General features: G+C 42.3%; 1 protein-coding gene across 1 annotated transcript in view; it reads right to left on the bottom strand.

Moving 5' to 3' along the window:
• LOC109425278 (uncharacterized) overlaps nucleotides 1-27,567 on the bottom strand; it is a gene marked incomplete at its 5' end in the record, with an annotated part of 121,694 nt that overhangs the window by 80,978 nt on the left and 13,149 nt on the right. Inside the window, 1 exon segment of the mRNA XM_062846431.1 lies at nucleotides 12,298-12,546. Within this exon segment, the coding sequence (XP_062702415.1) occupies nucleotides 12,298-12,546 (249 nt within the window).

Below are 27,567 nucleotides of genomic sequence, written 5' to 3' on the forward strand. Positions count from 1 at the left end.
CACGATCGAAACGAAACCAATCTAGAGTGCGGCGCTAAAATTAGCTCAAAAGCTGTCAAACCACCACAAGATTGGCAAGACAGAGTTTGCCGGGACAGGTAGTTATCAATATTTTTTTTGGAAATGAGCTTTACGTAATGTCGAGAACAGATGTCGGTATTTCGTGAATCAAATTCGTAGTATTGGAAATAGACTATGACCTCGAGCGGCTTCCAACCTGAGAAGCACAGTGTCAAAAGCATCCCCGATATCCAAGAAAACATCCAAAACTATTATATTTCCTTTATTTTTGAGACTTCCAACTCTGAGTTGGTTCATTTCTTATACAAAACTGAAGTTAGTGAATGTTCTCTCGATATCGTAAACAGTGTCCATGTAGCTGCTGGCTTACAATAGCACTACGAACCCCCTGTTCCGGTGGCAAATGTCGACCAAAAAGAGAACCCCAATCCAAGGTGTCAGGCGTCCTGTGCTGAGGGCTGAATGGTTGATGGGGTTTAAACGATGCTCGATCATTAACGGAGCCAGTAACATGGGTAGATCACCTTTTCGTGTTGCGTAACGAAATCAGATCTACCAAACCGAATCCTAGTAACATCCAACTTGTTAAGCTAGGGTAATGCAATTTAGTAATAAGGATTCTTAGTACACAACTCTTGTTACAGGTGGCAGTTGATAAAATTGCAATCAGACTTGGTTTGCCTTTGCCGAGAATAAACGTGATGTAAGGAAAACAAACATGCTTTACGTATCTAATTGTTATATGGTCGGTGTTAAGTCAGACCGGACCATATGTTTTTCAATTATTTCGAGAAAGAGTTCTGCAAACACTTGAAATTTGAAATCTCTGACATTATTTTTAGAAATAAGGTAATTCGCCAATTGTTGAACGGTTAGTACCGTCATTTTTGTTTTCGTTTGTTTTTCCGTGCATAATTTCACTTAAGTTGAAAAATATCCAGTTAACGTCTATATACACTCAGTTCTTACACTTCCCCGGGCTGCAAAACGGTGAGTCGATAAGGAGAGCGTCCAATATAGCTCTGGTCCTCACAAGTTCCTACCTCATGCTTCCACGGGTCAAGCGATGACAAAGACCGCCAGCTAAGAGTTGTGTGCTTAGCTGGTAGTGCAGCCTGGGCACTGTTGTCCTTCTGACTTCAGCTAGATTGAGGAGGTACGATCCCAGTGTCTGTTCACCAAGGAGGTGCGGCTCAAACAGCGTCTGTTCTGGCATCCAGCGGCTGAGTAAGAAACGCTGCACCATGCCCAGCTAGATCCAAGGTGGTAGCCCCATCAGCGTGGTCGTCCCAGTGTTGGTTGGGACGTTAAACAGAACTGGCACGATGGCCCTCCGGCGAGACAGGAGTGTTGGCGTAGGCCCAATAAGCCACCCGTAAAAATCCCCATTGCGAATAACATAGGAGAAAATACGACTCGATACAATCGGCAAAGACCCACGCGACGAAATAAGGACTACAATTGGAAACTTGGAACATGGAATTGCAAGTCACTAGGTTTCGCAGGATGTGACAGGATAATCTACGACGAACTATATCCCCGCAACTTCGACATCGTGGCGTTGCAGGAACTTTGTTGCACTGGACAGAAAGTGTGGAAAAGCGAGCATCGAGCGGCTGCCTTCTACCAAAGCTGTGGCACCACCAATGAACTGGGAACAGGATTTATAGTGTTGGGCAAGATGCGACAACGTGTGATCGAGTGGCAGCCGATCAACGCAAGGATGTGCTTGTTGAGAGTTAAGGGCCGTTTCTTCAACTACAGCATCATCAACGTCCACTGCCCACACGAAGGGAGACCCGATGACGAGAAAGAAGCGTTCTACGCGCAGTTAGAGCAAACATACGATGGTTGCTCGCCGCGTGACGTGAAAATCGTTGTCGGCGACATGAACGCGCAGGTAGGAAGGGAGGAAATGTACAGACCGGTAATCGGGCGAAACAGCCTGCACGCCGTATCGAATAATAACGGCCAGCGATGCGTAAACTTTGCAGCCTCCCGTGGTATGGTAGTCCGAAGCACCTTCTTCCCCCGCAAAGATATCCGCAAAGGTGGCTGGAGATCACCCGACCATCAAACAGAAAACCAAATCGACCACGTTCTAATCGACGGTAAATTCTTCTCAGATATAACCAACGTCCGCACATACCGCAGTGCGAATATAGATTCGGATCACTACTTAGTCGCTGTATGCATGCGCTCAAAACTATCGACAGTTATCACCACGCGTCGAAGTCGAACGCCGCGGCTCAACATCGAGCAACTTCGTAACGTAGACGTGGCTCAAGATTACGCGCAGCAGTTAGCAGTGGCCCTACCAACGGAAGAGCAGCTTGGCGCAGCTACACTTGAAGATGGCTGGAGGGACATTCGATCCGCCATAGGTAGTACCTCGGCTACAGCACTAGGCTTCGCGACTCCGAATCACAGAAACGACTGGTACGACGGCGAATGTGAACAGTTGAAAAACGAGAAGAATGCAGCATGGGCGAGAATGCTGCAACACCATACGAGAGCGAATGAGGCACGTTATAAACAGGCGCGGAACAGGCAGAACTCAGTCTTCCGGATGAAGAAGCGCCAGCAGGAAGAACGAGATCGCGAAGCGATGGAAGAGCTGTACCGCGCTAAGGACACACGAAAGTTCTACGAGAAGCTGAACCGCTCGCGCAGAGGCTTTGTGCCACAAGCCGACATGTGCTGCGATTAACACGGGAATATTCTCACGAGCGAGCGTGAGGCGGTCGAGAGGTGGCGGCAGCATTACGATAAGCACCTCAATGGCGACGTTGCAAGTACCGAAGGTGGCGTGGTAACAGATTTAGGAGTATGTGCACAGGACGAAAGACTTCCGGCCCCTGACCTTCAAGAGATTGAGGAGGAGGTTGGCCGGTTGAAAAACAACAAAGCCGCTGGAGCAGATCAACTACCAAGCGAGCTTCTAAAATACGGTGGAGAAGCACTGGTGAGAGCACTACACTGGGTCATTACCAAGATTTGGGAGGAGGAAGTATTACCGGAGGAATGGATGGAAGGTATCGCGTTTCCCATCTACAAAAAGGGTGACAAGTTGGATTGCGGAAACTACCGCGCGATCACACTACTGAGCGCTGCCTACAAGATACTCTCCCAAATTGTATGCCGCCGTCTATCACCGATTGCAAGAGAGTTCGTGGGGCAATATCAGGCTGGATCAGGGTTGAAAAAATCTCATTCAATTGAATGAATTTCTGCTGAACTGAATGCCTCTGGCATTCATTTTCAGCTTCGCTGTGAGATACTTGAAAGTGAACGCAGAAAAATTCAACTACTTTGTGGAGGTAATGACTGCACCATCATCAACACACGCTCTGCGCTGATGGATGCTTCATGTCAACACCGGCCACATGAATGCGACTCGCCCATAAGCAAGCGTGGTGAATATTTGTCGTTTGAGTGCCGGTCACAGGAAAAATGTTGCTTTTGAACCTCGCGCTCTCCCCAGTGTGAGCGACGAGAGAGTTTTTATTCTCTTTTCAATTGCTTCCGTGAAGGACAGGGGCTTCAACGTCAGGAGCGGTGTGGTGAAAAGACAAAAACAAAAACTTACGTTCGTTGGGAGCTTCAGATTTTTTCAACCGTGGGCAGGATTCATGGGTGAACGCGCTACAATGGACCACATGTTCGCCATCCGCCAGGTGTTGCAGAAATGCCGCGAATACAACGTGCCCACACATCACTTGTTCATCGATTTCAAATCGGCGTATAATACAATCGATCGAGAACAGCTATGGCAGATTATGCACGAATACGGATTCCCGGATAAACTGATACGGTTGATCAAGGCGACGATGGATCGAGTGATGTGCGTAGTTCGAGTATCAGGGACACTCTCGAGTCCCTTCGAATCTCGCAGAGGGTTACGGCAAGGTGATGGTCTTTCGTGCTTGCTGTTCAACATTGCTTTGGATGGTGTAATAAGAAGAGTGGGGATAAACACGAGTGGGACGATTTTCACGAAGTCCGTTCAGCTGCTTGGTTTCGCCGATGATATTGATATTATTGCTCGTAAATTTGAGACGATGGCGGAAACGTACATCCGACTAAAGAGTGAAGCCAGGCGAATCGGATTAGTCATTAATGTGTCGAAGACAAAGTACATGATGGCAAAGGGCTCCAGGGAGTTTTCGAACGGAAGGTGTTGCGTACCATCTACGGCGGAGTGCAGATGGAAGACGGGACTTGGAGAAGGCGAATGAACCACGAGCTGCATCAGCTACTGGGAGAACCAACCATCGTCCATACCGTGAAAATTGGGAGGCTACGGTGGGCGGGTCACGTCATCAGGATGTCGGATCAGGAGACAAACAGCCATGGACCGAGTGGAATGGAGACGGCTACTGTGTACAGTAGAGGCCACCCAGGCCTTAGTCTGATCGGTAAGGTAGGTATGGCTGTTTCTATCTCCTGCACTGATAGGTAATGCGTCGAAGTCATGGCAGATCATGCTGTGTTGTTGATGGCGTGGCCGACACTTGAAAAAGGTTTTCAAATTGCTCGAACCAGCATTTCAACTGATCAGCCGGGTCGGTCATAGACCTGTGCACCGACTATATTTTGCTCGGCGGCGGCGTGACAGCCATTTTTGGCCGCCGGCGGCGGCGACGGCGTGAATCAGCGTGACCAAAGTTTGACCGACATTGGCAAAGCAAAGATGTTGTCATTACGTTCTAGAATTCGTAGTCCGAGCTTTTGCATGACCATTGATGGCATAAACTATAATGTTTTAATGAATATCTTTTTTATTTCTGTTCGGGTCCGCAACTGGGACCAATGATTAGACCTATTGTGACATAAGTGATTGTACATTACATTATAGTGTAGTGCATGTTGTAAACTCCAATGCAAACGAAGGGCAATAAAATATCGATTTTGCTACAGTTTTTGTTTTGTTTTCATATACCCTTCACAATCTATCAAATTTGATAACAAGGTGACACTATTTACACTAAGGAATCTCCGAATGATTTCAGGGAGGAATTTCAGAAGGAATTCCAAGAAGAGCCTTGAAGATACTCATGGAGGAACCCATGAAAAAAATCTGGACTAATCTCTGCAGGAACTGCTGTACGAAACCCAGAAGGAACTTCTGTGGGAATCTCTGGTTGTTCAAGAATTTCTCTTAGAGAGATCCTTACTGATACTACTGAAGAAATCCATGTTTGTATTTTTCGAAGAATTTCAGAAGGAAAGCCAGGAAGAATCCCCGAAGGAGTTCCAGGAGGGTTTCCCAAATGAATTCCAGCAGGAATCATAAGGGAATTACAGAAGAAATGACCGAAGGAATTCCAGCGTGAATTTCTGAAAGAACTCGAGAAGGACTCCCTTGAGAAATTCCGTAAGAATTTTTAGGAGGAAATTATGAAAAATATCCAGGATTCTCAAAGAAATTTATGCAGGAGTACCCAACGAATTTCCAGCAGAATTCCACAAAAGAATTCCAGTGGGTATTTCCAAAGGATTTATTTTTTTATGGATTTTAGGAAGAATTGCCTAAAGAATTCCTCGAGGAATCCTCGAAAGAACTCCAAGAGGAATCCCCGATAGACATCCAGGAGAAATTCTCTAAGGAATTTTAGGAGGAATCACCGCAGGAATTCCACGAGGAATTTAAAAAAATAAAGAAAGCGGAGGAATCCATGAAGGAATTCCAAGAGAAATCCCTCTAGAAGGAATGTCCGAATTAATTCCAAAAGGAATCGACGAAAAAAATCTATACAAAGAATCTCCAAAGTAATTCCAGGAGGAATCTCTAAAGGAAGTCTAGTACGAATCTCCGAAGAATTTACAGAAGAAGTCCTTGCAGCAATCCCAGGGGGAATTACCGAAGAAATTCCAAGCGGAATCCTCAAAGGTTTTTCATCAGTAATCCACGAAGAAACTTCAGAAGGAATCTCCAAAAGAACTCTAGGCAGAATCCCCGAGATCTATGGAAAATTTCTGAAGAAAATCAATAAAGAAATTCCGAAGGAATTCCATAAAGAATTTTCAAAGGAATCCGAGAAGGAATTCCCACAGGGTTTTCTAGGAGCAACTCTGAAAAAATATCCAGGACGAATCTTCTAAAGAATTCCAGAAGAAATCCTCGAAGGGATTCCATGAGGAACCCCTTGTAAGGAGATAATGAAGGACTGTGAATTTTTCGCTTACCGTAAAGCGTCTTGAAAGATGAAAAATATCGTTTCATTCAACGATAGTTTCATCAAATTACTACACCCCTGAAATAATTCTAGGATGAATCCTCGCACGAATTTCCACCGGAAATTTCGTAGAGCCTCGTGGCCGTGCGGTTACCGTCACCAAGCGTATGACCGTACCATGCCACGGGGTGAGGGTTCGATTCCCGCTCCGAGTGATGAAGCTTTTCGGGAGAAATGTTTCTTCCTCGTATCCACTGGTGCTCGTAATATGGGTCGTGTCCGTTGTCTAGTGTTAAGTTTCGTTCAGTCTGTACAGCTTCTGGCTGAAGACGGTGTCCGTGTCTTTTTAAAAAATCCCAAAAGAACTCCAGCACGAATCTCAAAGGAATTCCCGCAGTAATCCCCAAATGAATTCGAATTGAAAATTTTCAAAGGCATTCGAGAAAAAATCCCGAAAGGATTTCCAGGAGGAATCAACGAGAAATATCCATAAGGAATCTCTGAAGGAGTTCCCGGAGAAATTCTTGAAGGAATTTAGGGAGGAATCCCCGCAGAAATTTGAAGAGGGATCACCAAAGGAATTTCAGGAGGAATCTCCCAAAAAAAATCAAGAACGAATTGTAGTAGAAAGTCCAGGAGAAATCCCCGACGGAATATCAGGAGGAATCCTCGAAGAAATTTCAGGAGGAATCCGCGAAGAAAATTCATGGAATGGAATTCACAGGAACTCAAGGAGGAATCTCTGAAGGAATTTTAGGAGGAATCTTCAAATTAATTCAACGAGATATCCCTGAAGGAAGTCCAGAGGGAATACCTAATGGAATTCCAAGAGAAATTCTTGAAAGAATTTTAGGAGGAATCACCGAAGGAGTTTTAAGAGAAACCCCCGGAAGAATTCCAGAAGAAATTCCCGAAGGAATTCTAGGGGGAATTACTGAAAGAATTTCAGAATGAAACCTTGAAGGAATTCTGGGAGAAGTCTCCGAAGGAATTCCATAAGGAAATCCCGGAGGAATTGCGTGAGGGATCCCCGAATTCCAGGAGGAATCTCCGAAGAAAATCGAAGGAATTCCAAGAGGAAACACCGAAGGAATTCCAACAGGAATCCCAGAAGAAAGCATCCAGGACGAATTGCAGTAGAAAGTCCGACAGGAATTCTCGAAAAAATATCGGGAAGAATCCCCAAAGAAATTTCAGGAGAGATCCTTGAAGAAATTCCAAAAGGAATCCCCGAGGAACTTCGAATTAATTCCAGAAGGAATCCCTGAAGGAAGTCCCGAAGGAATATCCGACGGAATTCCAAGAGGACTTCCTGAACTCTTGAAGGTACCTGGAAAAATCTTACTGGGAATTCTGATAGGAATCTCCGAAGGATTTCCAAACGGAATATTCGAAAGATTTTCGAGAGGAAATCCCGATGGCATTCCAAGAGAAAGCACCAAAGGAATTCCTGAAAAATTTCTGGAGGAAGTCCATGATGAATCCAGGAGGAAACTCCAAAGATATTCCAGGAGAAATCAAATCTACGGCAGAATATCAGGATAAATCCCCGAAAGAGTTTCAGGAGGAATCCATGAAGGAAATCCAGGAGAAATTCCCGAAGGAATTTCAGGAGGAATCTTCGAAGGAATTCCAGGATAAATTCCAGAATTAATTCTAAGAGGAATCTTCGAAGGAATTTCAGGAAGAATCCCCGAAGGAATTCCAGGAGGAAATCCAGGAGGAAACCCTAATTGAAGTCAAGTAGGAATCCCCGGAGGAATTGCAGGAGAAATCTTCGAAGAAATTATAAGAGAAATCCCCGAAAAAAAATCACAGGATAAACGCAAGCAGATATTCCAGGGGGGAATTCCCGAAGGACTTCCATTAGGAATCTCCTAAGGATTTCCATACGGAATCCTCGAAGGATTTTCAGCGGAATCTCCCATAGGGAATCTTTTCGGGTAAGGAAAAGGATTTGCAGTGTCTCCTAGAGAAATTCCTGCAGGAATTCCAGAAGGGAATCCTGGAAAAATTCTAGTAGAAACTCCATGAAAGATCCCTCAAGAATATCCTGGAGATGCGACTGATTATAATCCTAAGGAAACTATTGAAGGAATTCCTACAAGATTCTCTAATGGAACTCCTGTAGTAATTCCTGAATGAGCTTCTGGAGAAATGTCTGATGTAACTTCTGGAAGCATCCGTGAGTCCACCTGGAAAACTCTCAATCTACAAACCTCAGGAGCGATACTTGGAAGAACTCTTGGAGGGAAAGGAACTTCTCGAGAAATCTCCTAAGGATGAACGAACTCTTATATATGAATCCCTGAATAATTTTCTGAGGGTATCCTAGGATCCTTCTATAAGATTCTGTGAAGGAATTCTCGGGGAGATTTCTGAAGGAAATTCTGTAGGAATCCATGATGAAATTCAGATGCAATCACTGTAAAAAAATTTGCAAGAATCCCTGAAACTGTTGGAGGAATCTCTGAAGAAACTCTTGGGCTACTTTTTGTAAGAGCTCCTGTAGGAATTTCTAAAGGATCTTCAGAAGGAATCCCTGCAGGAACTCCTTAACTTATTTCTAAAGACCTTTTGCAAGAATTCCTAAATGAACTTCTTGCGAAATTCTAGATAGATTTCCAGGAGGCATTTAAGAATCCTCCTGAAAGAATATCTGAAGGGTCCTCTGAAAAGATACATGAGCAAACTCCTGTTGCAATAGCTTGCGGTTGAGATTTCGGTAAAATTACCGAACGTAATTAGCTGTGATAGGGAACTTCTGAAGGAAATATGAATCATCGATTCTCTCTTTCGCTAATGATCATATTACATTTACAAAAAAATCGATGATGATGAATCATTATTGCAGTCTATCTCTCATAATATGATAGTGATCGTGAGATTTTTTGCCTCAACTCTATGTGGACTTAATTTTGTTGCTTTTAAGGGAACGACTGTTAATTTAACTGGAAACTTTTAGTGGCTACGCAGTCTTTATTCTTAAAACGGGTTTATTGTTTACCCAACGTTTCGGCACTAAGGCACCACCCCTAAGTGCCGAAACGTTGGGTAAACAATAAACCCCTTTTTAAGAATAAAGACTGCGTAGCCACTAAAAGTTTCCACTTAATTTTGTTCGTGCACTGAACACCGGCGCGAAAAATGAAAATCGGCGGAGTGACAAACAGCGGCATATGGCGCGCCGCCGATACCTCGGTCTGCGTCGGCGACGGCGTGGCGCGGCGGCGCACAGCTCTAGTCGGTCAGTAACTGTCCAGACGTGTCTTTCACAGGCATAGTAGCATTCATCTTGGTCCCACTAGGGTTCATTCAAATATTACGTAACGCAGAATTTGACCATTTTAGACCCCCTCCCTCCCCCACGTAACAACTTTTGTACGGGAAATTTTGAAATTTTGTATGAAGCGTAACACAGCGCTAGACCCCCTCCCTCCCCCCTTAGCGTTACGTAATATTTGAACGAACCCCTATGGCGACGTGAAACATCCCCAGTCAACACACGATCGCATATGATGTTGAATAGGATGCAAAAGTGGAGGCTATAGAGGTAATCACGTTCAAATGTATGCGTGCCTTTTTTGTAGATGTAGTTGTGAAACTGCGAGGAAAATATTTGCACTCTTGCCCCGGACGTTAGTTTTATCATTATTGACCCGTTTTACCCAATTCGATTGGGTAATATTTGCATATGCAATCTGAATAGCCTTTCAATCGGCGTGCACTTTTGTGTGAGGAAAAACTTGCGCTAGTGTTCGTGTGTTGAAATGTCACTTATCTCTATATACGCACTCTTTACACGCGGTCAAATGGAAGCATGTACGCATATGCCCTCCACTTCAGCATCCTATTCAACATCATATAAGACTTTGTGTTGGCTGGGATCGTAGAGGAGACGGATGTCGCCGATGTTTGTGGCTTTCTCGCCTTCGTTGGCTAGGGAGTCCGCCCACGCTCTTTAGTCCCGTCTACATGAGCGTTTCACTTGCTTCTCGAGAGCCGAGTTGCGCTGACGGGCTACGGCTTTGGCTCCTCGTGTTTTCGCTCACGCTATCGCGGCTTTAGCATTCCTTCGCTCCTCTCTCTTCCTCCAGGTATTATCTGTGATCTACTGCTTTCTTCGGGTGCGTAGCTCACCCAAATTATTCTCGCCAGTGGCGATGAAGGCGTTGTTGATAGCACTCCATTGATCTTATACGCTTCCACCTTCTGGAATATTCGCAGCACGGTTCTCTAGCTCCTCGACCTTTTAACCGCAGCGTCTTCCAGTCGGCGTGTGTTGAACGGGTGCCCGATTTTCTCCTACTGCCCGAGCAGGAACGAATAACTGCCACATAACTGCAGCATACCAAAGTCAGGTATCATACCAAGATGAGGTATTGGTTGGTTAGCCTGGTATTAAAAATAACTAATTTTGGTATTGTGTAGGTATTTAGAAAATACCCCAACGAGTTATTGGTTTGGTGTTGAGGACTGTTTGAGGTATTATTTAGTTTTGGAAAAACCTCTATTTGTATGGAAAAATCGTCGATTATTATTTGGGTATTGCCATACCTGATGTCATTATTCACGTGTTATGTGCAGAATACACACCAGTTATTATTTAAGGTATTTTACCTCTTATGCAGGGCTACTTAATACCTCATTCAGGTTGTAGGTATTCGATTTTCCATACCTGAGTTTGGTATTTTTCAGCTTTTTTCTCCTGCTCGGGTGTCGATGGATCCTAGCAATGCGCAGTCGGATCTCGCCGATTAGGAGATGATGGTCGGACGCAATGTCGGCGCTACGTTTGTTTCGCACATCAAGAAGGCTCCGTCTCCGTTTTCCATTTTTACATTCCATTTTTTTGGGATTGTACCACCAAGCTCCATACTTCCGTACATTTCTTTCCGGGTAGCCGAAAGTAGTGAGGTCGCGAGTTCATTCGAATGTGTTATCCCTGGCTTCTGGAGAATTGGCAAGGATTTATGGTTTGCATATTTCATTTCATCGTGGAATTCTTTCCCCGGTGCGCGCGGTGGTGGCACCACATTCGGCGGCGTCGGCGGCGGCGGCAATACAATAAACCGCGAGTTGTATGCATCCGCCGCGCCGCCAGTCCTCTCGTCGTCGTCGTCATCGTCTCGACCTGCCACGCTCGGGAGTAGTATTTCCGCTCTTTCCCGAGATTTGAAGTGCCTCCGGCAGCAGAAGTGCAACTCTATGATTGCTCACTTCCTATGACAGACTCTGGCAGCAGGAGGCACGGCAGGGTATTACACACTGACTTGGCGGCGGTTGGCTCAAATTGTGACTGTGCTTGCTGCTGCCGGTGATATACTGCCTGACTATGAGGCTTCCCCCTGATGGAGCTTGGGGTGAAGACCGGGAAGGCGCACTGAGATTAGATTATGCAAATAAATTGGATTTACAGGTGCTTACACTACTGCAACTGTGCAGAGAGTGGGATAGTGCCAGACAGACAGTGCAGCTGGGATCATCTGAGAAGCTATTCCGGGTTCAGAACTGGAATTATGAGTGCAGTCAGTGTGGTTGGAGGTTTGTTCAACCGGAATCGTTCTCGGAGCACTCCGTGACCCAGTTGCAGAAAATCAAGTTACGGTAGTGCACTTGCGAAAGTGTACCGTCTTCAAATATTTATGTTTCGGATGAAGTTATCTTCTGGTTTGGGTTCACAATGAATGGGATTAGAATTGACTGCTGGCTGTCACACTTTATATTCTCAGTTGATGGTGGAACGAGGTGGAAATGGACTTGTTCTGTATAACGGTTTGTTAATCCTATAAGTTATCCCAAATTTGAGGAATTTTAATATTATTTCTTCCTCATTTTTGTTTAAAGTTATAGCCAAAATGTCGCATATAATTCAGCTTGATTCTAAATGTCTAACTCAGAAATGTATCAGGAGTATTTCAGGGGATTCCTGGGATGTTTCTGGGGATTCTCAGGGGGTTTTAGGGGCATACCAAGAATGCTCCAGGAAGATTCAGGTGCGTACCACGGCTAGTTCGAAGAGTTCTTAAGTGGTTTTAGTTTTTGTAGATTCAATCGGGCATCTTCAGGATAAAATTCATAAATATTTAAAACTTACCATTGTACTTATCGAAGGCTGTCGGCACGTATTCCGGAATAAACCGATCTTGGATGTAGGACACGATGAGGTTCGTTTTGCCAACTGCTCCGTCACCCACCAGGACACATTTGACGTTCGGTGATTCATCGTCTTCGTCATCGACTTTTTCTTTGGTGCAACTGCTGCTGCTACTGCTACTACTGCTGCTGCTACTACTGGATGCCAACTGCTTCTCCTTGCATTTGTCTTTCGATTTTTGCTTTTTTTCTGTAAATTATAAGAATGAAAAAAAAACCCTTTAGTATAAAAAAGCAATACTATTCAATCGAATCAAAATTGAATAAAAAAAGAAAAAACAATAAAATAAAAAAAGAGATAAACTAATAAAAATAAATAAAAAAAACGAAACCGAATCGAAATCGAATCGAAATAGAATCGAAATCGAATCAAAATCGAATCGAAATCGAATCGGAATCGAATCGAAATCGAATCGAAATCGAATCGAAATCGAATCGAAATCGAATCGAAATCGAATCGAAATCGAATCGAAATCGAATCGAAATCGAATCGAAATCGAATCGAAATCGAATCGAAATCGAATCGAAATCGAATCGAAATCGAATCGGAATCGAATCGAATCGAAATCGAATCGGAATCGAATCGAATCGAAATCGAATCGGAATCGAATCGAAATCGAATCGAAATCGAATCGAAATCGAATCGAAATCGAATCGAAATCGAATCGGAATCGAATCGAAATCGAATCGAAATCGAATCGAAATCGAATCGAAATCGAATCGAAATCGAATCGAAATCGAATCGAAATCGAAATCGAATCGAAATCGAATCGAAATCGAATCGAAATCGAATCGAAATCGAATCGAAATCGAATCGAAATCGAATCGAAATCGAATCGAAATCGAATCGAAATCGAATCGAAATCGAATCGAAATCGAATCGAAATCGAATCGAAATCGAATCGAAATCGAATCGAAATCGAATCGAAATCGAATCGAAATCGAATCGAAATCGAATTGAAATCGAATTGAAATCGAATCGAAATCGAATCGAAATCGAATCGAAATCGAATCGAAATCGAATCGAAATCGAATCGAAATCGAATCGAAATCGAATCGAAATCGAATCGAAATCGAATCGAAATCGAATCGAAATCGAATCGAAATCGAATCGAAATCGAATTGAAATCGAATCGAAATCGAATCGAAATCGAATCGAAATCGAATCGAAATCGAATCAAAATCGAATCGAAATCAAATCGAAATCAAATCGAAATCGAATCGAAATCGAATCGAAATCGAATCGAAATCGAATCGAAATCGAATCGAAATCGAATCGAAATCGAATCGAAATCGAATCGAAATCGAATCGAAATCGAATCGAAATCGAATTGAAATCGAATCGAAATCGAATCGAAATCGAATCGAAATCGAATCGAAATCGAATCAAAATCGAATCGAAATCAAATCGAAATCAAATCGAAATCGAATCGAAATCGAATCGAAATCGAATCGAAATCGAATCGAAATCGAATCGAAATCGAATCGAAATCGAATCGAAATCGAATCGAAATCGAATCGAAATCGAATCGAAATCGAATCGAAATCGAATCGAAATCGAATCGAAATCGAATCGAAATCGAATCGAAATCGAATCGAAATCGAATCGAAATCGAATCGAAATCGAATCGAAATCGAATCGAAATCGAATCGAAATCGAATCGAAATCGAATCGAAATCGAATCGAAATCGAATCGAAATCGAATCGAAATCGAATCGAAATCGAATCGAAATCGAATCGAAATCGAATCGAAATCGAATCGAAATCGAATCGAAATCGAAATCGAATCGAAATCGAATCGAAATCGAGTCGAAATCGAATCGAAATCGAATCGAAATCGAATCGAAATCGAATCGAAATCGAATCGAAATCGAATCGAAATCGAATCGAAATCGAATCGAAATCGAATCGAAATCGAATCGAAATCGAATCGAAATCGAATCGAAATCGAATCGAAATCGAATCGAAATCGAATCGAAATCGAATCGAAATCGAATCGAAATCGAATCGAAATCGAATCGAAATCGAATCGAAATCGAATCGAAATCGAATCGAAATCGAATCGAAATCGAATCGAAATCGAATCGAAATCGAATCGAAATCGAATCGAAATCGAATCGAAATCGAATCGAAATCGAATCTAATTCTATATTAGTTTCAATCTAATGATGCTCAAAATTCTGTCGGAGTGAAATTAAAATCCTAGAATTATCTTCATAACGACCAATTTACATCATTTTCTGACAAACTAAACCGGTTTCGTCCGTTTAGCACTTGGTTGATTCTTCACCACCTTCCAAGAGATCAGATTATTATGAAACCATCATTTCCAGCAGCCACCCACCGTTTCGAGTGCAAATGACCAAAAGCCGGTCCTTTTGCTCTCTCTCTCACTCACTTTTGTGGAAGATTCCCGGAAGAAAGGTGGTGATTAGGCGAATACGAAAGCACCAAATAAGTCGGCGGTCGTCCGCTCGTTCATGGTTCGGAGTGTTTCTCGCCCCCGGATCGAGCACCTTTTTAAAACGGCGACGGACGACGAACGACCAAGAGTCTGATAATAGAAGGAGATGAGAAAGCGCGATAAAGGTGTTTGGGTTATCTCGTTTAGTTTTATTTCGGCTATGAAATTCGGTAATTTTTGACAATTTTTCCGGGGAGAAAGGTCCTGTTGGCGGGTGAGCGAACGAGAAACAATCAGACTCGTTTCGGAAATGGGCATCACCATTTCGATAGTCAATGGAATTGGGATTGACTTGGTTGGACGACGGTTGTTTCTCAGATGATGGTTGTAATTTATCGTCGTCGTTTGAAAGGGTTATCAACGTTCTGTTTGGAATATTAAATTAGATGTAGTTGTCGAAGCAACTTTTGTTGACAGAAGGTCATTAAGATCAAGATATATCTGGCAATGAATTGCCACAGAACAAACCAGCTTGTGAATGTTGGAACCTATTAAGCCTAAAGAGATCAATGCCTAGATTTTGAAGAAATGAATAACGAAAGCGGCGACGTCGGTACACATTAGGGTGGTTCATAAAATTATTTTTACTAGATACCACTGATTCTCGGATTCTCGGATTCTCGGATTCTCGGATACTCGGATTCTCGAGTTCTCGGATTCTCGGATTCTCGGATTCTCGGATTCTCGGATTCTCGGATTCTCGGATTCTCGGATTCTCGGATTCTCGGATTCTCGGATTCTCGGATTCTCGGATTCTCGGATTCTCGGATTCTCGGATTCTCGGATTCTCGGATTCTCGGATTCTCGGATTCTCGGATTCTCGGATTCTCGGATTCTCGGATTCTCGGATTCTCGGATTCTCGGATTCTCGGATTCTCGGATTCTCGGATTCTCGGATTCTCGGATTCTCGGATTCTCGGATTCTCGGATTCTCGGATTCTCGGATTCTCGGATTCTCGGATTCTCGGATTCTCGGATTCTCGGATTCTCGGATTCTCGGATTCTCGGATTCTCGGATTCTCGGATTCTCGGATTCTCGGATTCTCGGATTCTCGGATTCTCGGATTCTCGGATTCTCGGATTCTCGGATTCTCGGATTCTCGGATTCTCGGATTCTCGGATTCTCGGATTCTCGGATTCTCGGATTCTCGGATTCTCGGATTCTCGGATTCTCGGATTCTCGGATTCTCGGATTCTCGGATTCTCGGATTCTCGGATTCTCGGATTCTCGGATTCTCGGATTCTCGGATTCTCGGATTCTCGGATTCTCGGATTCTCGGATTCTCGGATTCTCGGATTCTCGGATTCTCGGATTCTCGGATTCTCGGATTCTCGGATTCTCGGATTCTCGGATTCTCGGATTCTCGGATTCTCGGATTCTCGGATTCTCGGATTCTCGGATTCTCGGATTCTCGGATTCTCGGATTCTCGGATTCTCGGATTCTCGGATTCTCGGATTCTCGGATTCTCGGATTCTCGGATTCTCGGATTCTCGGATTCTCGGATTCTCGGATTCTCGGATTCTCGGATTCTCGGATTCTCGATTCTCGGATTCTCGAATTCTCGGATTCTCGGATTCTCGGATTCTCGGATTCTCGGATTCTCGGATTCTCGGATTCTCGGATTCTCGGATTCTCGGATTCTCGGATTCTCGGATTCTCGGATTCTCGGATTCTCGGATTCTCTGATTCTCTGATTCTCTGATTCTCTGATTCTCTGATTCTCTGATTCTTTGATTCTCTGATTCTCTGATTCTCTGATTCTCTGATTCAATGAATCTCTGATTCTCTGATTCTCTGATTCACTGATTCTTGGATTCTTGGATTCTTGGATTCTTGGATTCTTGGATTCTTGGATTCTTGGATTCTCGGATTATCGGATTCTCTGATTCTCGGATTCTCTGATTCTCTGATTCTATCTGATTCTCTGATCCTCTGATTCTCTGATTCTCTGATTCTCTGATTCTCTGATTCTCTGATTTTCTGATTCTCTGATTCTCGTATTCTCTTATTCTCTGAATATCTGATTATCTGATTCTCTAATTTTCTGATTCTCTGATTCTCAGATTCTCTGATTCTCTGATTCTCTGATTATCTGATTCTCTGATTCTCTGATTCTCTGATTCTCTGATTCTCTGATTCTCTGATTCTCTGATTCTCTGATTCTCTGATTCTCTGATTCTCTGATTCTCTGATTCTCTGATTCTCTGATTCTTTGATTCTCTGATTCTCTGATTCTCTGATTCTCTGATTCTCTGATTCTCTGATTCTCTGATTCTCTGATTCTCTGATTCTCTGATTCTCTGATTCTCTGATTCTCTGATTCTCTGATTCTCTGATTCTCTGATTCTCTGATTCTCTGATTCTCTGATTCTCTGATTCTCTGATTCTCTGATTCTCTGATTCTCTGATTCTCTGATTCTCTGATTCTCTGATTCTCTGATTCTCTGATTCTCTGATTCTCTGATTCTCTGATTCTCTGATTCTCTGATTCTCTGATTATCTGATTCTCTGATTCTCTGATTCTCTGATTCTCTGGTTCTCTGATTCTCTGATTCTCTGATTCTCTGATTATCTGATTCTCTGATTCTCTGATTCTTTGATTCTCTGATTCTCTGATTCTCTGATTCTCTGATACTCTGATTCTCTGATTATCTGATTCTCTGATTCTCTTATTCTCTGATTCTCTGATTCTCTGATTCTCTGATTCTCTGATTCTCTGATTATCTGATTCTCTGATTCTCTGATTCTCTGATTCTCTGATTCTCTGATTCTCTGATTCTCTGATTCTCTGATTCTCTGATTCTCTGATTCTCTGATTCTCTGATTCTCTGATTCTCTGATTCTCTGATTCTCTGATTCTCTGATTCTCTGATTCTCTGATTCTCTGATTCTCTGATTCTCTGATTCTCTGATTCTCTGATTCTCTGATTCTCTGATTCGCTGATTCTCTGATTCTCTGATTCTCTGATTCTCTGATTCTCTGATTCTCTGATTCTCTGATTCTCTGATTCTCTGATTCTCTGATTCTCTGATTCTCTGATTCTCTGATTCTCTGATTCTCTGATTCTCTGATTCTCTGATTCTCTGATTCTCTGATTCTCTGATTCTCTGATTCTCTGATTCTCTGATTTTCTGATTCTCTGATTCTTTGATTCTCTGATTCTCTGATTATCTGATTTTCTGATTCTATGATTCTCTGATTCTCTGATTCTCTGTTTCTCTGATTCTCTGATTCTATGAACCTCTGATTCTCTGATTCTCTGAATCTCTGATTCTTTGATTATCTGATTCTCTGTTTCTGTAATTCTCTGCTTCTCTTATTCTATTCTTACCTCTGATTCTCTGATTTTTTGATTCTCTGATTCTATGAACCTCTGATTCTTTTATTCAATGTTTCTTTTATTCTCTGATTCTCTGATTGAAGATGTTGTGGTTCTCTGATTCTCTAATTCTCTGACTCTATTTTTTCGGGTTCTTTGATTCTATGATTCTCTGATTCAAGATCTTGTGGTTATCTGTTTACTTGATTCTCTGATTATCTGATTCTCTGGTTCTCTCTGGTTCTCTGATTATCTGATTCTTTTATTCTATGTTTCTTTGGTTCTCTGATTCTCTAATTCTCTGACTCTATTTTTTCTGATTCTTTGATTCTATGATTCTCTGATTCAAGATCTTGTGGATATCTGTTTACTTGATTCTCTGAATCTCTAATTCACTTATTCTCTTATTCTATGTACATCTGATTTTCTGATTCTCTGATTCTCTGATTCTTTGATTCTCTGATTCTCTGATTATCTGATTTTCTGATTCTATGATTCTCTGATTCTCTGATTCTCTGTTTCTCTGATTCTCTGATTCTATGAACCTCTGATTCTCTGATTCTCTGAATCTCTGATTCTTTGATTATCTGATTCTCTGTTTCTGTAATTCTCTGTTTCTCTTATTCTATTCTTACCTCTGATTCTCTGATTTTTTGATTCTCTGATTCTATGAACCTCTGATTCTTTTATTCAATGTTTCTTTTATTCTCTGATTCTCTGATTGAAGATGTTGTGGTTCTCTGATTCTCTAATTCTCTGACTCTATTTTTTCGGGTTCTTTGATTCTATGATTCTCTGATTCAAGATCTTGTGGTTATCTGTTTACTTGATTCTCTGATTATCTGATTCTCTGGTTCTCTCTGGTTCTCTGATTATCTGATTCTTTTATTCTATGTTTCTTTGATTCTCTGATTCTCTGAGTGAAGATCTTGTGGTTCTCTGATTCTCTAATTCTCTGACTCTATTTTTTCTGATTCTTTGTTTCTATGATTCTCTGATTCAAGATCTTGTGGATATCTGTTTACTTGATTCTCTGAATCTCTAATTCACTGATTCTTTTATTCTATGTACAACTGATTTTCTGATTCTCTGATTCTTTGGTTCTCTGAATCTCTTTCATTCTCTGATTCTTCCTTCCTCTGAATCTGATTTTCTGATTAAGTTATTCTCTGGGTGTTTGGTTATCAGATTCTCTTATTCTTTGAATGAAATAATATTTTTGTTACATTTGCGCAACAATTATTTTTATTCGTAATAAAATCTAAACTTGAAAACTTTCCATTCCCATTACAGTGCTTTCATTGTTGAGTGGTCTTCTTTGTTTTCCCCAAAAATTCTCTTCCAACATTGAAAGAAAAAGTTATTTCTCTCTCCCAATTCTTAACATAAAAAAAGGTCAGCCCAAAAAAAGGCACCCTGAAAAGGCGAAGGATTATTCACCAGCTGACGCGACGACCGTGTAGATCTCCGCTGCTGCCAGCCTACTTTGATTCCCGAAGCAAACACTTTGTTATTCCGTGAATGTAAACGCAACGCAAAAAAAGTCCAAAACTCCGAAGCCAGAAGGAGAAGGAGCACGGCAGGCTTCAGGTAAAAGATCTCTTAGGAATCGATCCAAATGCTGGTGCTATGATGACGACGACGACGACGAAAATGCCGGCAAAAAGCAAACCCGCAAATCTTTTCAAGTTGAGTCACCCGTGAAGCGAAATAACATGCAACCGAAAAGACCGGGGGGATTACTTTGGACGTGAGATCTAACCGGCCAAGGTGTTCTCACTCTTTTTTTCTATATTTATAACGCAGACAAACATGAACTTATTCACTCACACTTTGTTGGGTCGAGTCGTACCGAATTTATTTTTTGCTTCAGCGATTGAATCCTGTCAACTACCTGGTATTATGGGAGAAGGTGTCCAATAAAGAAGTTTGACGAAAAAATATTAAAGCAACGTTTCAATTCAAGATTACCATATGACGAATCGTTAACTAGATTTTGGTATATTTACAAAGGGGCTGTCCATAAACCACGTGGTCATGGGGGGGGGGGGTTCGGCCAATGACCATTTTGTATGAACAAATAAAATTTTTTGTATGGACTAATTACCACGCAGGGGGGGGGGGGGGTTTGAAAAGTCCCAAAAAAATGACCACGTGGTTTATGGACAGCCCCAAACTACTGAGAAATGCAAAATGGAAACTCTGACAAGTTTTCAACTATATCTTTTTTGTTTAGTTCAGAACTCAAACCTTTTCAGGTATTTCACTTACAATACAATAACCATACATTTTAAAGTTGTATATCATATGGTATATAGTACCTGATGGTATTTGGAATTATGGATTTTGAGTTGTTGCTACTTTTGGCATTTCAAATTCCCAGATTATGGAGTGGAAACAATGCGAACCTAACTGAGTCAAAAATATGACAACTCCAGCTGGTATTTTTACTCGGGCATCCCAAGCACCAACGCAGCATCTTTTCAAGTTCACGGCCTATGATCTCTGAGCTGATTTACTGTTGTCGTCATCATCATCGTCGTCGTCGTCGTCGTCGTCGTCGTCGTCGTTGTCGTTTTCGTTGCTTCCTTGATGTTGTTGATGAATGGCAAGTTTTTCTCTTGGTTCGCATTTGTTCAATCGTCAAAAACTTGGTTTGAGGTGACCTTCAAACGGGTGGATTCAATTTCCGGTCCGAGTTCAAGCGGAAGTTAGGCCGTAAATCTGGCATCCGGTTTTGATGTGCGTTTTCGGGGGCATTGGCTTTGATTATGGTTTTCGTTGGAGATGAAATGGCCTTAATTGTGGTATCCGTATAATTCAAAAGGGTGATCTGCTAGGGATGTTATGGTTTCCAATCACTTTTCACGGTAATTATGTTTGGTCGGGTTTGCTTAACGAGATTCCCTTTGTGGGTCGCGGGGTCTGTGGGTCAGGAAATTAAAGAATGAGAGTATCGAAGACTTAAGGAATAAGAAAATCATAAATTTGGTCCTCAGTAAGCTTAGGGGTTGGTGTCTGCCCTCCAAACAAAGTCCAACGGCAATGACCCATGCGATGGAAAAGTACTAGCGATTGGAAACTCGGTACGTGGAAGTGTATATGAATATCTCAATTCCACCAAGAACACCCGCATACAAATACATCTGCGGAAGGACCGCGGATTCGGTATCTTGGTGCTGCAGGAAATGTGTTGGACAGTATCCATGGTGTGAGCGTTTTGAGGTAATTTATACTATTTACCAGAGCTCCAGCAACACACGTGAGCTGGGAACATCTTTTATCGTGATGGGCGACATGCAGAGGCGCGTGATAGGTTAGCGGTCGATCGACGAAAGAATGTGCCGGTTGAGGATCAAGGGCCGATTCTACAACTTCAGCATAACAAACGTGCACAGCCCTCACTCGGGAAGCATTGATGATGACAGAGACGCATTTTACGCGCAGCTCGAACGCGACTACGACCGTTGCCCAAGCCACGACGTCAAGATCATCATAGGTGACCTAAGCGCTTAGGTAGGCCAGGAGGAGGAATTCAGACCGACGATTGGATTAGAAAGTTCAGCGCCCAACAGCTGACGAACGAAAACGGCCAACGATTCATCGATTTCACCACCTTCCAGAACATGGCCATACGTAGCACCTTTTTCCAACACAGCTTCCTTTATCGTAACACCTGGAGATCACCACAGCAGACGGAATCGCAAATCGACCACGTTCTGGTTGATGGACGGCACTTCTCTGACATTATCGACGTCAGGACCTATCGTGGCGTCAACATCGACTCCGACCACTATCTGGTGATGGTCAAACTGCGCCCAAAACTCTCCGTCATCATCGGTGTACGGTATCGGCGATCGCCACGGTACAACCTTGAGCTACTGTACGGTACTGAAGCAACTGTCACCTCAGCATACGCGTTGAATCTCGAGTTGAATGCAGGGATAATGACGGAGGCTTTTTGACGACGGACGTGAGATGATCGAAAGGTGGAAGCAGTACTATGACGAATACCTGAATGGTGCGGAGAACGCAGACATGGAGGACCAACGCAGCTGGAGATATGACTACGCTAGTACAGCAGGCAATAACAACGAACCAACCAACTAACTAACGAGCCAAGCTAATTTATTAAAAGAAGTGGATGCTATCCAGTAGCTCAAGACCAAAAAGTCGGCTGATAAGGATGGTAGTAAAGGTGAACTTATCAAGATGAGGAAAGGTTGGCAACCTGCCTGTATCGGTTAATAGTTCGGATCTGGGAGACCTAACCGCCACCGGAGAAGTGGAAAGAAAGGGTCATATGCAGCTAATTTCAGGTCCCATTGCACCACCTGTTCATCGACTACAAGGTACGACCGTATGGACCGCACTGAGCTATGGAAAATCATGGAAGAGAGCGCGGGAAGATCACTAGACTGATCAAATCGACGATCGCCCAGGAAGATGTAAAGCAACAAGCTGGACTCTACAGCTGGACACGTTTGACCGAAATCCGGCCAATTTGTCCGTTTTGCAGATGACATTGCTTAGAACATTTGAAGAAAAATGCAAAAAACACGATGTTTTTTATTATTATTTTTTTATCTGTATTTACGAGATTAGCCCTAGGCTACCGTATTACCCCGCTAATACGACACCGACTATTGTCGAATAATCGGGGCAAATTTTTAATTCGACAAACTGGTCACCCTTCACACCATCATGCTCATTGAATTTTGGCAACTCTATTTTTGTTTTTGTTTTGATTTCCGGATTTGTTATGAAACATAATTTCATCAGATATTGCGGTGGTGCGAGTAAAAAGCTCGTTCTTTCTATAATTGTTGCCATCCTTAGTTCATTCCGTTTCGTATTCAGTCGGTTTGGGTGTCGAATAGCACCAACTCAGAACTTCCGGAATTAGCGACTGCAAGAGGAGCTGCTGCGAGTGCGAGTATAAGCGCAATATCAAACTGTTTTGAATTTACAGTGTACATCGCTGTGACATTTGAGCACTTTTTAATTCGACATATGTAGAATAAGCGGGGTACGAATTAAAAAGTTTCGTATTAAAACGTGTCGAACCAGCGGGGTAAGACGGTAGTTCATCTCGGGACCCACGCTTTACTTCCCTTCCGAAGGAAGAACTCACATTTGTGTGCGTTTGTCGGGAGTGGGACTCGATCCCAGGCCTCCGGCGTGACAGTCACGTGCTTTAACCATCACACCAGGTCCGCTCCACCAAACACGATGTTTTCCCATATAAATTCCCATACAAACTTCAAATGAGTTAAGAATGTGAACGGATTGAGCTGAAAATTAGACCACAGCATCGTGTCGACAAATAGAACGAAATGAGGCGGGTGCCCATCGATCTTTTTGAGATGTGGTATTTTGAGTTCTACTAGTGAGGAGTACGAATTGAGCAGTGAGAAAGGAACAGTAACGAGCGTGAAGGACTGAGCTGTGTAAAGATTATTGAGTGAGCAGCGAAGAGTGAGAAGCGAGTAATAAGCAGTGAAGAGTAAGAAGTGAACTATTAGAAAATTGCCGTGAAGGTGTGAGAAGCGTGGAATGATAAGTGGGCAGTGAAGATAGTGAGGAATGAGTTAGCAGTTTAGAGGGATGAGGATGAGGAGTGAGTGAGGAGTGAGAAGAGAAGAGTAAGCAGTGAAGAGTGAGAATTGAGCAACGATGACTGACAAATGTGGAGTGCGGAGCAGTGAGAAGTGAGTAGTGATCAGTGAAAAAATGAGTAGTGAGCTGTAAGGAATTGGCAGTGATAAGTGAAATGTGAGGGGTGTGATGAAGTGAGGAGTGAGAAGTTAGGATTGAAGAATAACTAGTGAAGAGTGAGGGATGAGGAGTGCGTTAAAAGTAAGCAGAAATGAGCATTGAAAAGAGAATGCATATAAAAGTCTGGAACGAGAAGTGTTAATCAATGTTCAGCGACAATCCGAGTGTGAATCAGTGCGGCAATACAGGTTTTTAGTAGTACAGGAGCCACAGTCATGTGATTCTTACCCAAAGCTAGAATATTTTGACAATGTCTCTACAACCATAAACTTGCGCTGCCGTGACTCTTTTGTTACATATCTGCTGCCTAGGTGAAGAGTGAAAAGTGAACAGTGAAGAATCAGAAGTGGGTAGTCGGCGAAGAACGAGGAATGAAAATTGAAAAGCAAGAAGTGCGAAGCACAGAGGAGTGAAAAGTGAGAAATGAGCGATCATTAAATCAAAGAGTGTTCATGAGTTGCAACGTGTACGTAGGCGAACACAGAAAAATACTATGGAAATTAATGCGTTTTGTAAGTTCAGGTTAAGATTTTTTTGGGTTTCTATTTAACTAGGTTTTTCCATTTTCCACGGATTTTCAAAAACCGTTTGAGATCAATTATCGACACCTACTTGTTCAAAATATTTTCAAGAAGTCCTAACAATACTACATACAGAGCAAACAATTAACGGGAATGCCGAGAATCTCTGTGTGAATCCTGGACATTCGCCGGGAATTTCGGTAGGGGTGATACACAAATTAATTCCCGCAAAAACCCACCTTTTCCAACCCCTCCTCCCCTCTATGTCACACTTTTTGCATGGAACCTCACCAATTTTTGTTAGATCGTCACGTTATGGAGATAAATGCAAATTCTTACGTCATACTGATGAGTTCACTTTGTTTTTTTTTGTGTTTTTGTTTTTTTGTATAACACTATTTAAGCAACCAGTAAGCATTTGAAATATAATTCCTTCAACTACTATAATGTTATTACGACAAGGCGTTTCATGCCAATTGGTCGTATATGCGCTTATAAATAGCCAATAGCAGCAATGACAGTATATTGCAGGCATTGGCGGAGCCAGCATTTTCTTTTTTCTCACTCACTCTCCTAAACATACACGAGAAGGAGAAAGATAGAAGAGGGGGCAGCTTGCCTCCTCTTTCATCTCGCTCTTTCTCGTGTATGTTTAGGAGAGTGAGTAAGAAAAAAGAAAAAGTTGGCTCCGCCAATGATTGCAGGTGGGGAAGAAGATACATCGTGTGCGTGAGATCGATCCGTGTCTGGTGCAAAACATGTTACTACTACAAGCAAAGCGATCTCCCATTAAGAACGCGTGTCAAAAAGTGACGTCACTATTTGTGTTTACATTTTTCTTGGGTTACTAATACATAGCCATCTCTTCTTCTTCCCTACCTTTATTAGACTCTCATTGAGTAGCAGGTATAGAGGCTTGCAGCAAAAACCTAACCTCAACAAATTTTCATACGATTTGTAAACATTGCCCTGAAAATCTTTTTAAGGGCAAGGACCGGCTGTATAGTCCGACGCCGAATGAGAGAAAGAGAAGGAGATAATGATGACGTCACTGTGAAAGCTTCCATTGGCAAAACTACAAGCTATCTGAATGAAGCACTTTTAGAAACTTCGTATCAAAATGTCAAAAAGCGTAACGCCTCGTCGAGCAATACAAAGCAATAATAGCGTTACATCCGCTTCCTCTTCCATGAATTCTCCAGCTGATGTTAGTTGGTACTTTTTTACATGTTTTGGTAGTACAAACCCTAAGAATTTACGATTAGTATTTAATGTTTACCAGTCGTGTAAATGCGTTTTCCCATCCCTGCACTGACTGAAGAAATACAGTCGAGTCTCCTATTAAACGCTGCTACCCACTTTACGCCCACCGCAATTTCTCAGCTGTCTTACATCCAATCAAGCAGATTTATTATTGGAGTTAGTCCTATAGACTCATCACATACAAAATTGAACTTAATTGGTTAGAGGACAGACTGAAAAACGCGGTCGGCGTAAAGTGCGTGTCAGCGTCTAGTAGTAGACCCGACTGTACAACTATTAGGTAACGGACAACGCGAACAGTGGAAGATTTTCCGTTGGAAAAGTTAGATACTCCTTCCAGGATTTGTGCAGAAACTCCCTCTGGGATTCCTTCTGGAATTCTTTCAGATATTCTCAACGGAAATCTTGCAGGAGTTCTATTCCTCCAGGATATTTTTATGGATATTAATCCAGGAGTTTCTCATATAAATCCCTGAAGAATTCTTCCAAAAATTTCTTAAGGAGTTCCTCCAGCAATTTTGTGAAGAATTTTTATGGTGTTCCTTCGGAGTTTCCTAACAGGCGAAGTATCATATTTTCACAGGAATTTCTTCGGGAATCCCAAAAAAAACTTCTGAAAACATTCTCAAAAGTAATTCCTGAAGAAACTTCTAGAAAAATTCCAAAGGGAACTCCCAGAGGTATCTTAAAAGGAAATCATAGAGAAATCGCTAAAGAAACTTCATGAGGAGTTCCCGGAGCAATTCCAGATGGAACTTTTGGAGAAATCATGAATAAACCGCTGGAAGAATTCCAGAAGGAGCTATTTATAGAGTCTTAGAAGGAACTCCTGGGTTAATTTCTGAAGAAAACACGAAAGAACTTTTTGAAGGAATCCCGGAAGGAATATCTGAAGGAATCGGGAAAATAACTTTTGGAGAATCCCGGAAGATATCCAGATAGCATTCCTGGTGAAATTTAAAAAAGAAAATGCTGGAGGAATTCCAGAAAGAACTTAAAGAGAAACCCGAGAAGAGAATTCTAAAAGAGCCTGGCCGAATCCTTGTAAGAATGAATGGGGGGATGCTGGAAGAAGTTCCTGGAGATGTCCCGGGGAAAAAATATGGATAAATCCCAGATGGAATTCCTCGAGGAGTTCAAGAAGGAATTCCTGTAGGAATTCGAAAAAAAAATCTGGAAGAATCCCAGTAGCAGCTCCTGAAGGGGTTTTAAAAATATGCCGGAAGAAATTCTTGCAGTAATCTCTAATGCATATATGTGTGAACTCTTGAAGGAAACCCAGAAGGAACTGCTGGAAGTTCTTATGGGATCTCAAAAGAAATTCTAGTTGAAATCTCTGGAGAGATGTCCGAAGAAACTTAGAAAGAACTCCGGAAGGACTTCTTGGAGGAATCTCTGAAGGAACCCCTGAAGGAATACAGGAAGGAAAATTTATCAAATGGAATCCTTAACGAAAATTCTTGGAGAAATACCAGATGGAAGTGCCGGAGGCATTCAAAAAGGGAGGAATTCTCAAAAATTGGTATCCCAAAAGGAACTCCTTGAAGAAATCCAGAATGAACTTCTGTAAGAATTTTAGAAGGAACTCCTGCGGAGTCCTCAGAATGTCGTGGTGTATTTTATACGAATGAATCCAATTTGATATTCTTTATTAGTGAACAAAGTAATACCATTGAAAGCTCTTTCCATCAACTTCCTGTTCTTCGGCATCAAGCAGAACGATGGGAAGTAAGCTTTGGTGATAATCTTCAATGCAGAAATGGTCCGATTCCACGTTTTAGCAGGAAAAAACTTCCTATCTATGTTAACGTTAATTTTGGACGGTTAGTGTCTTCAGAGAAGATATTCGAATTTGTGACGAA

This window comes from Aedes albopictus, chromosome 1 (assembly GCF_035046485.1).
Source record: "Aedes albopictus strain Foshan chromosome 1, AalbF5, whole genome shotgun sequence".
Taxonomy (NCBI): Eukaryota; Metazoa; Arthropoda; class Insecta; order Diptera; family Culicidae; genus Aedes; species Aedes albopictus.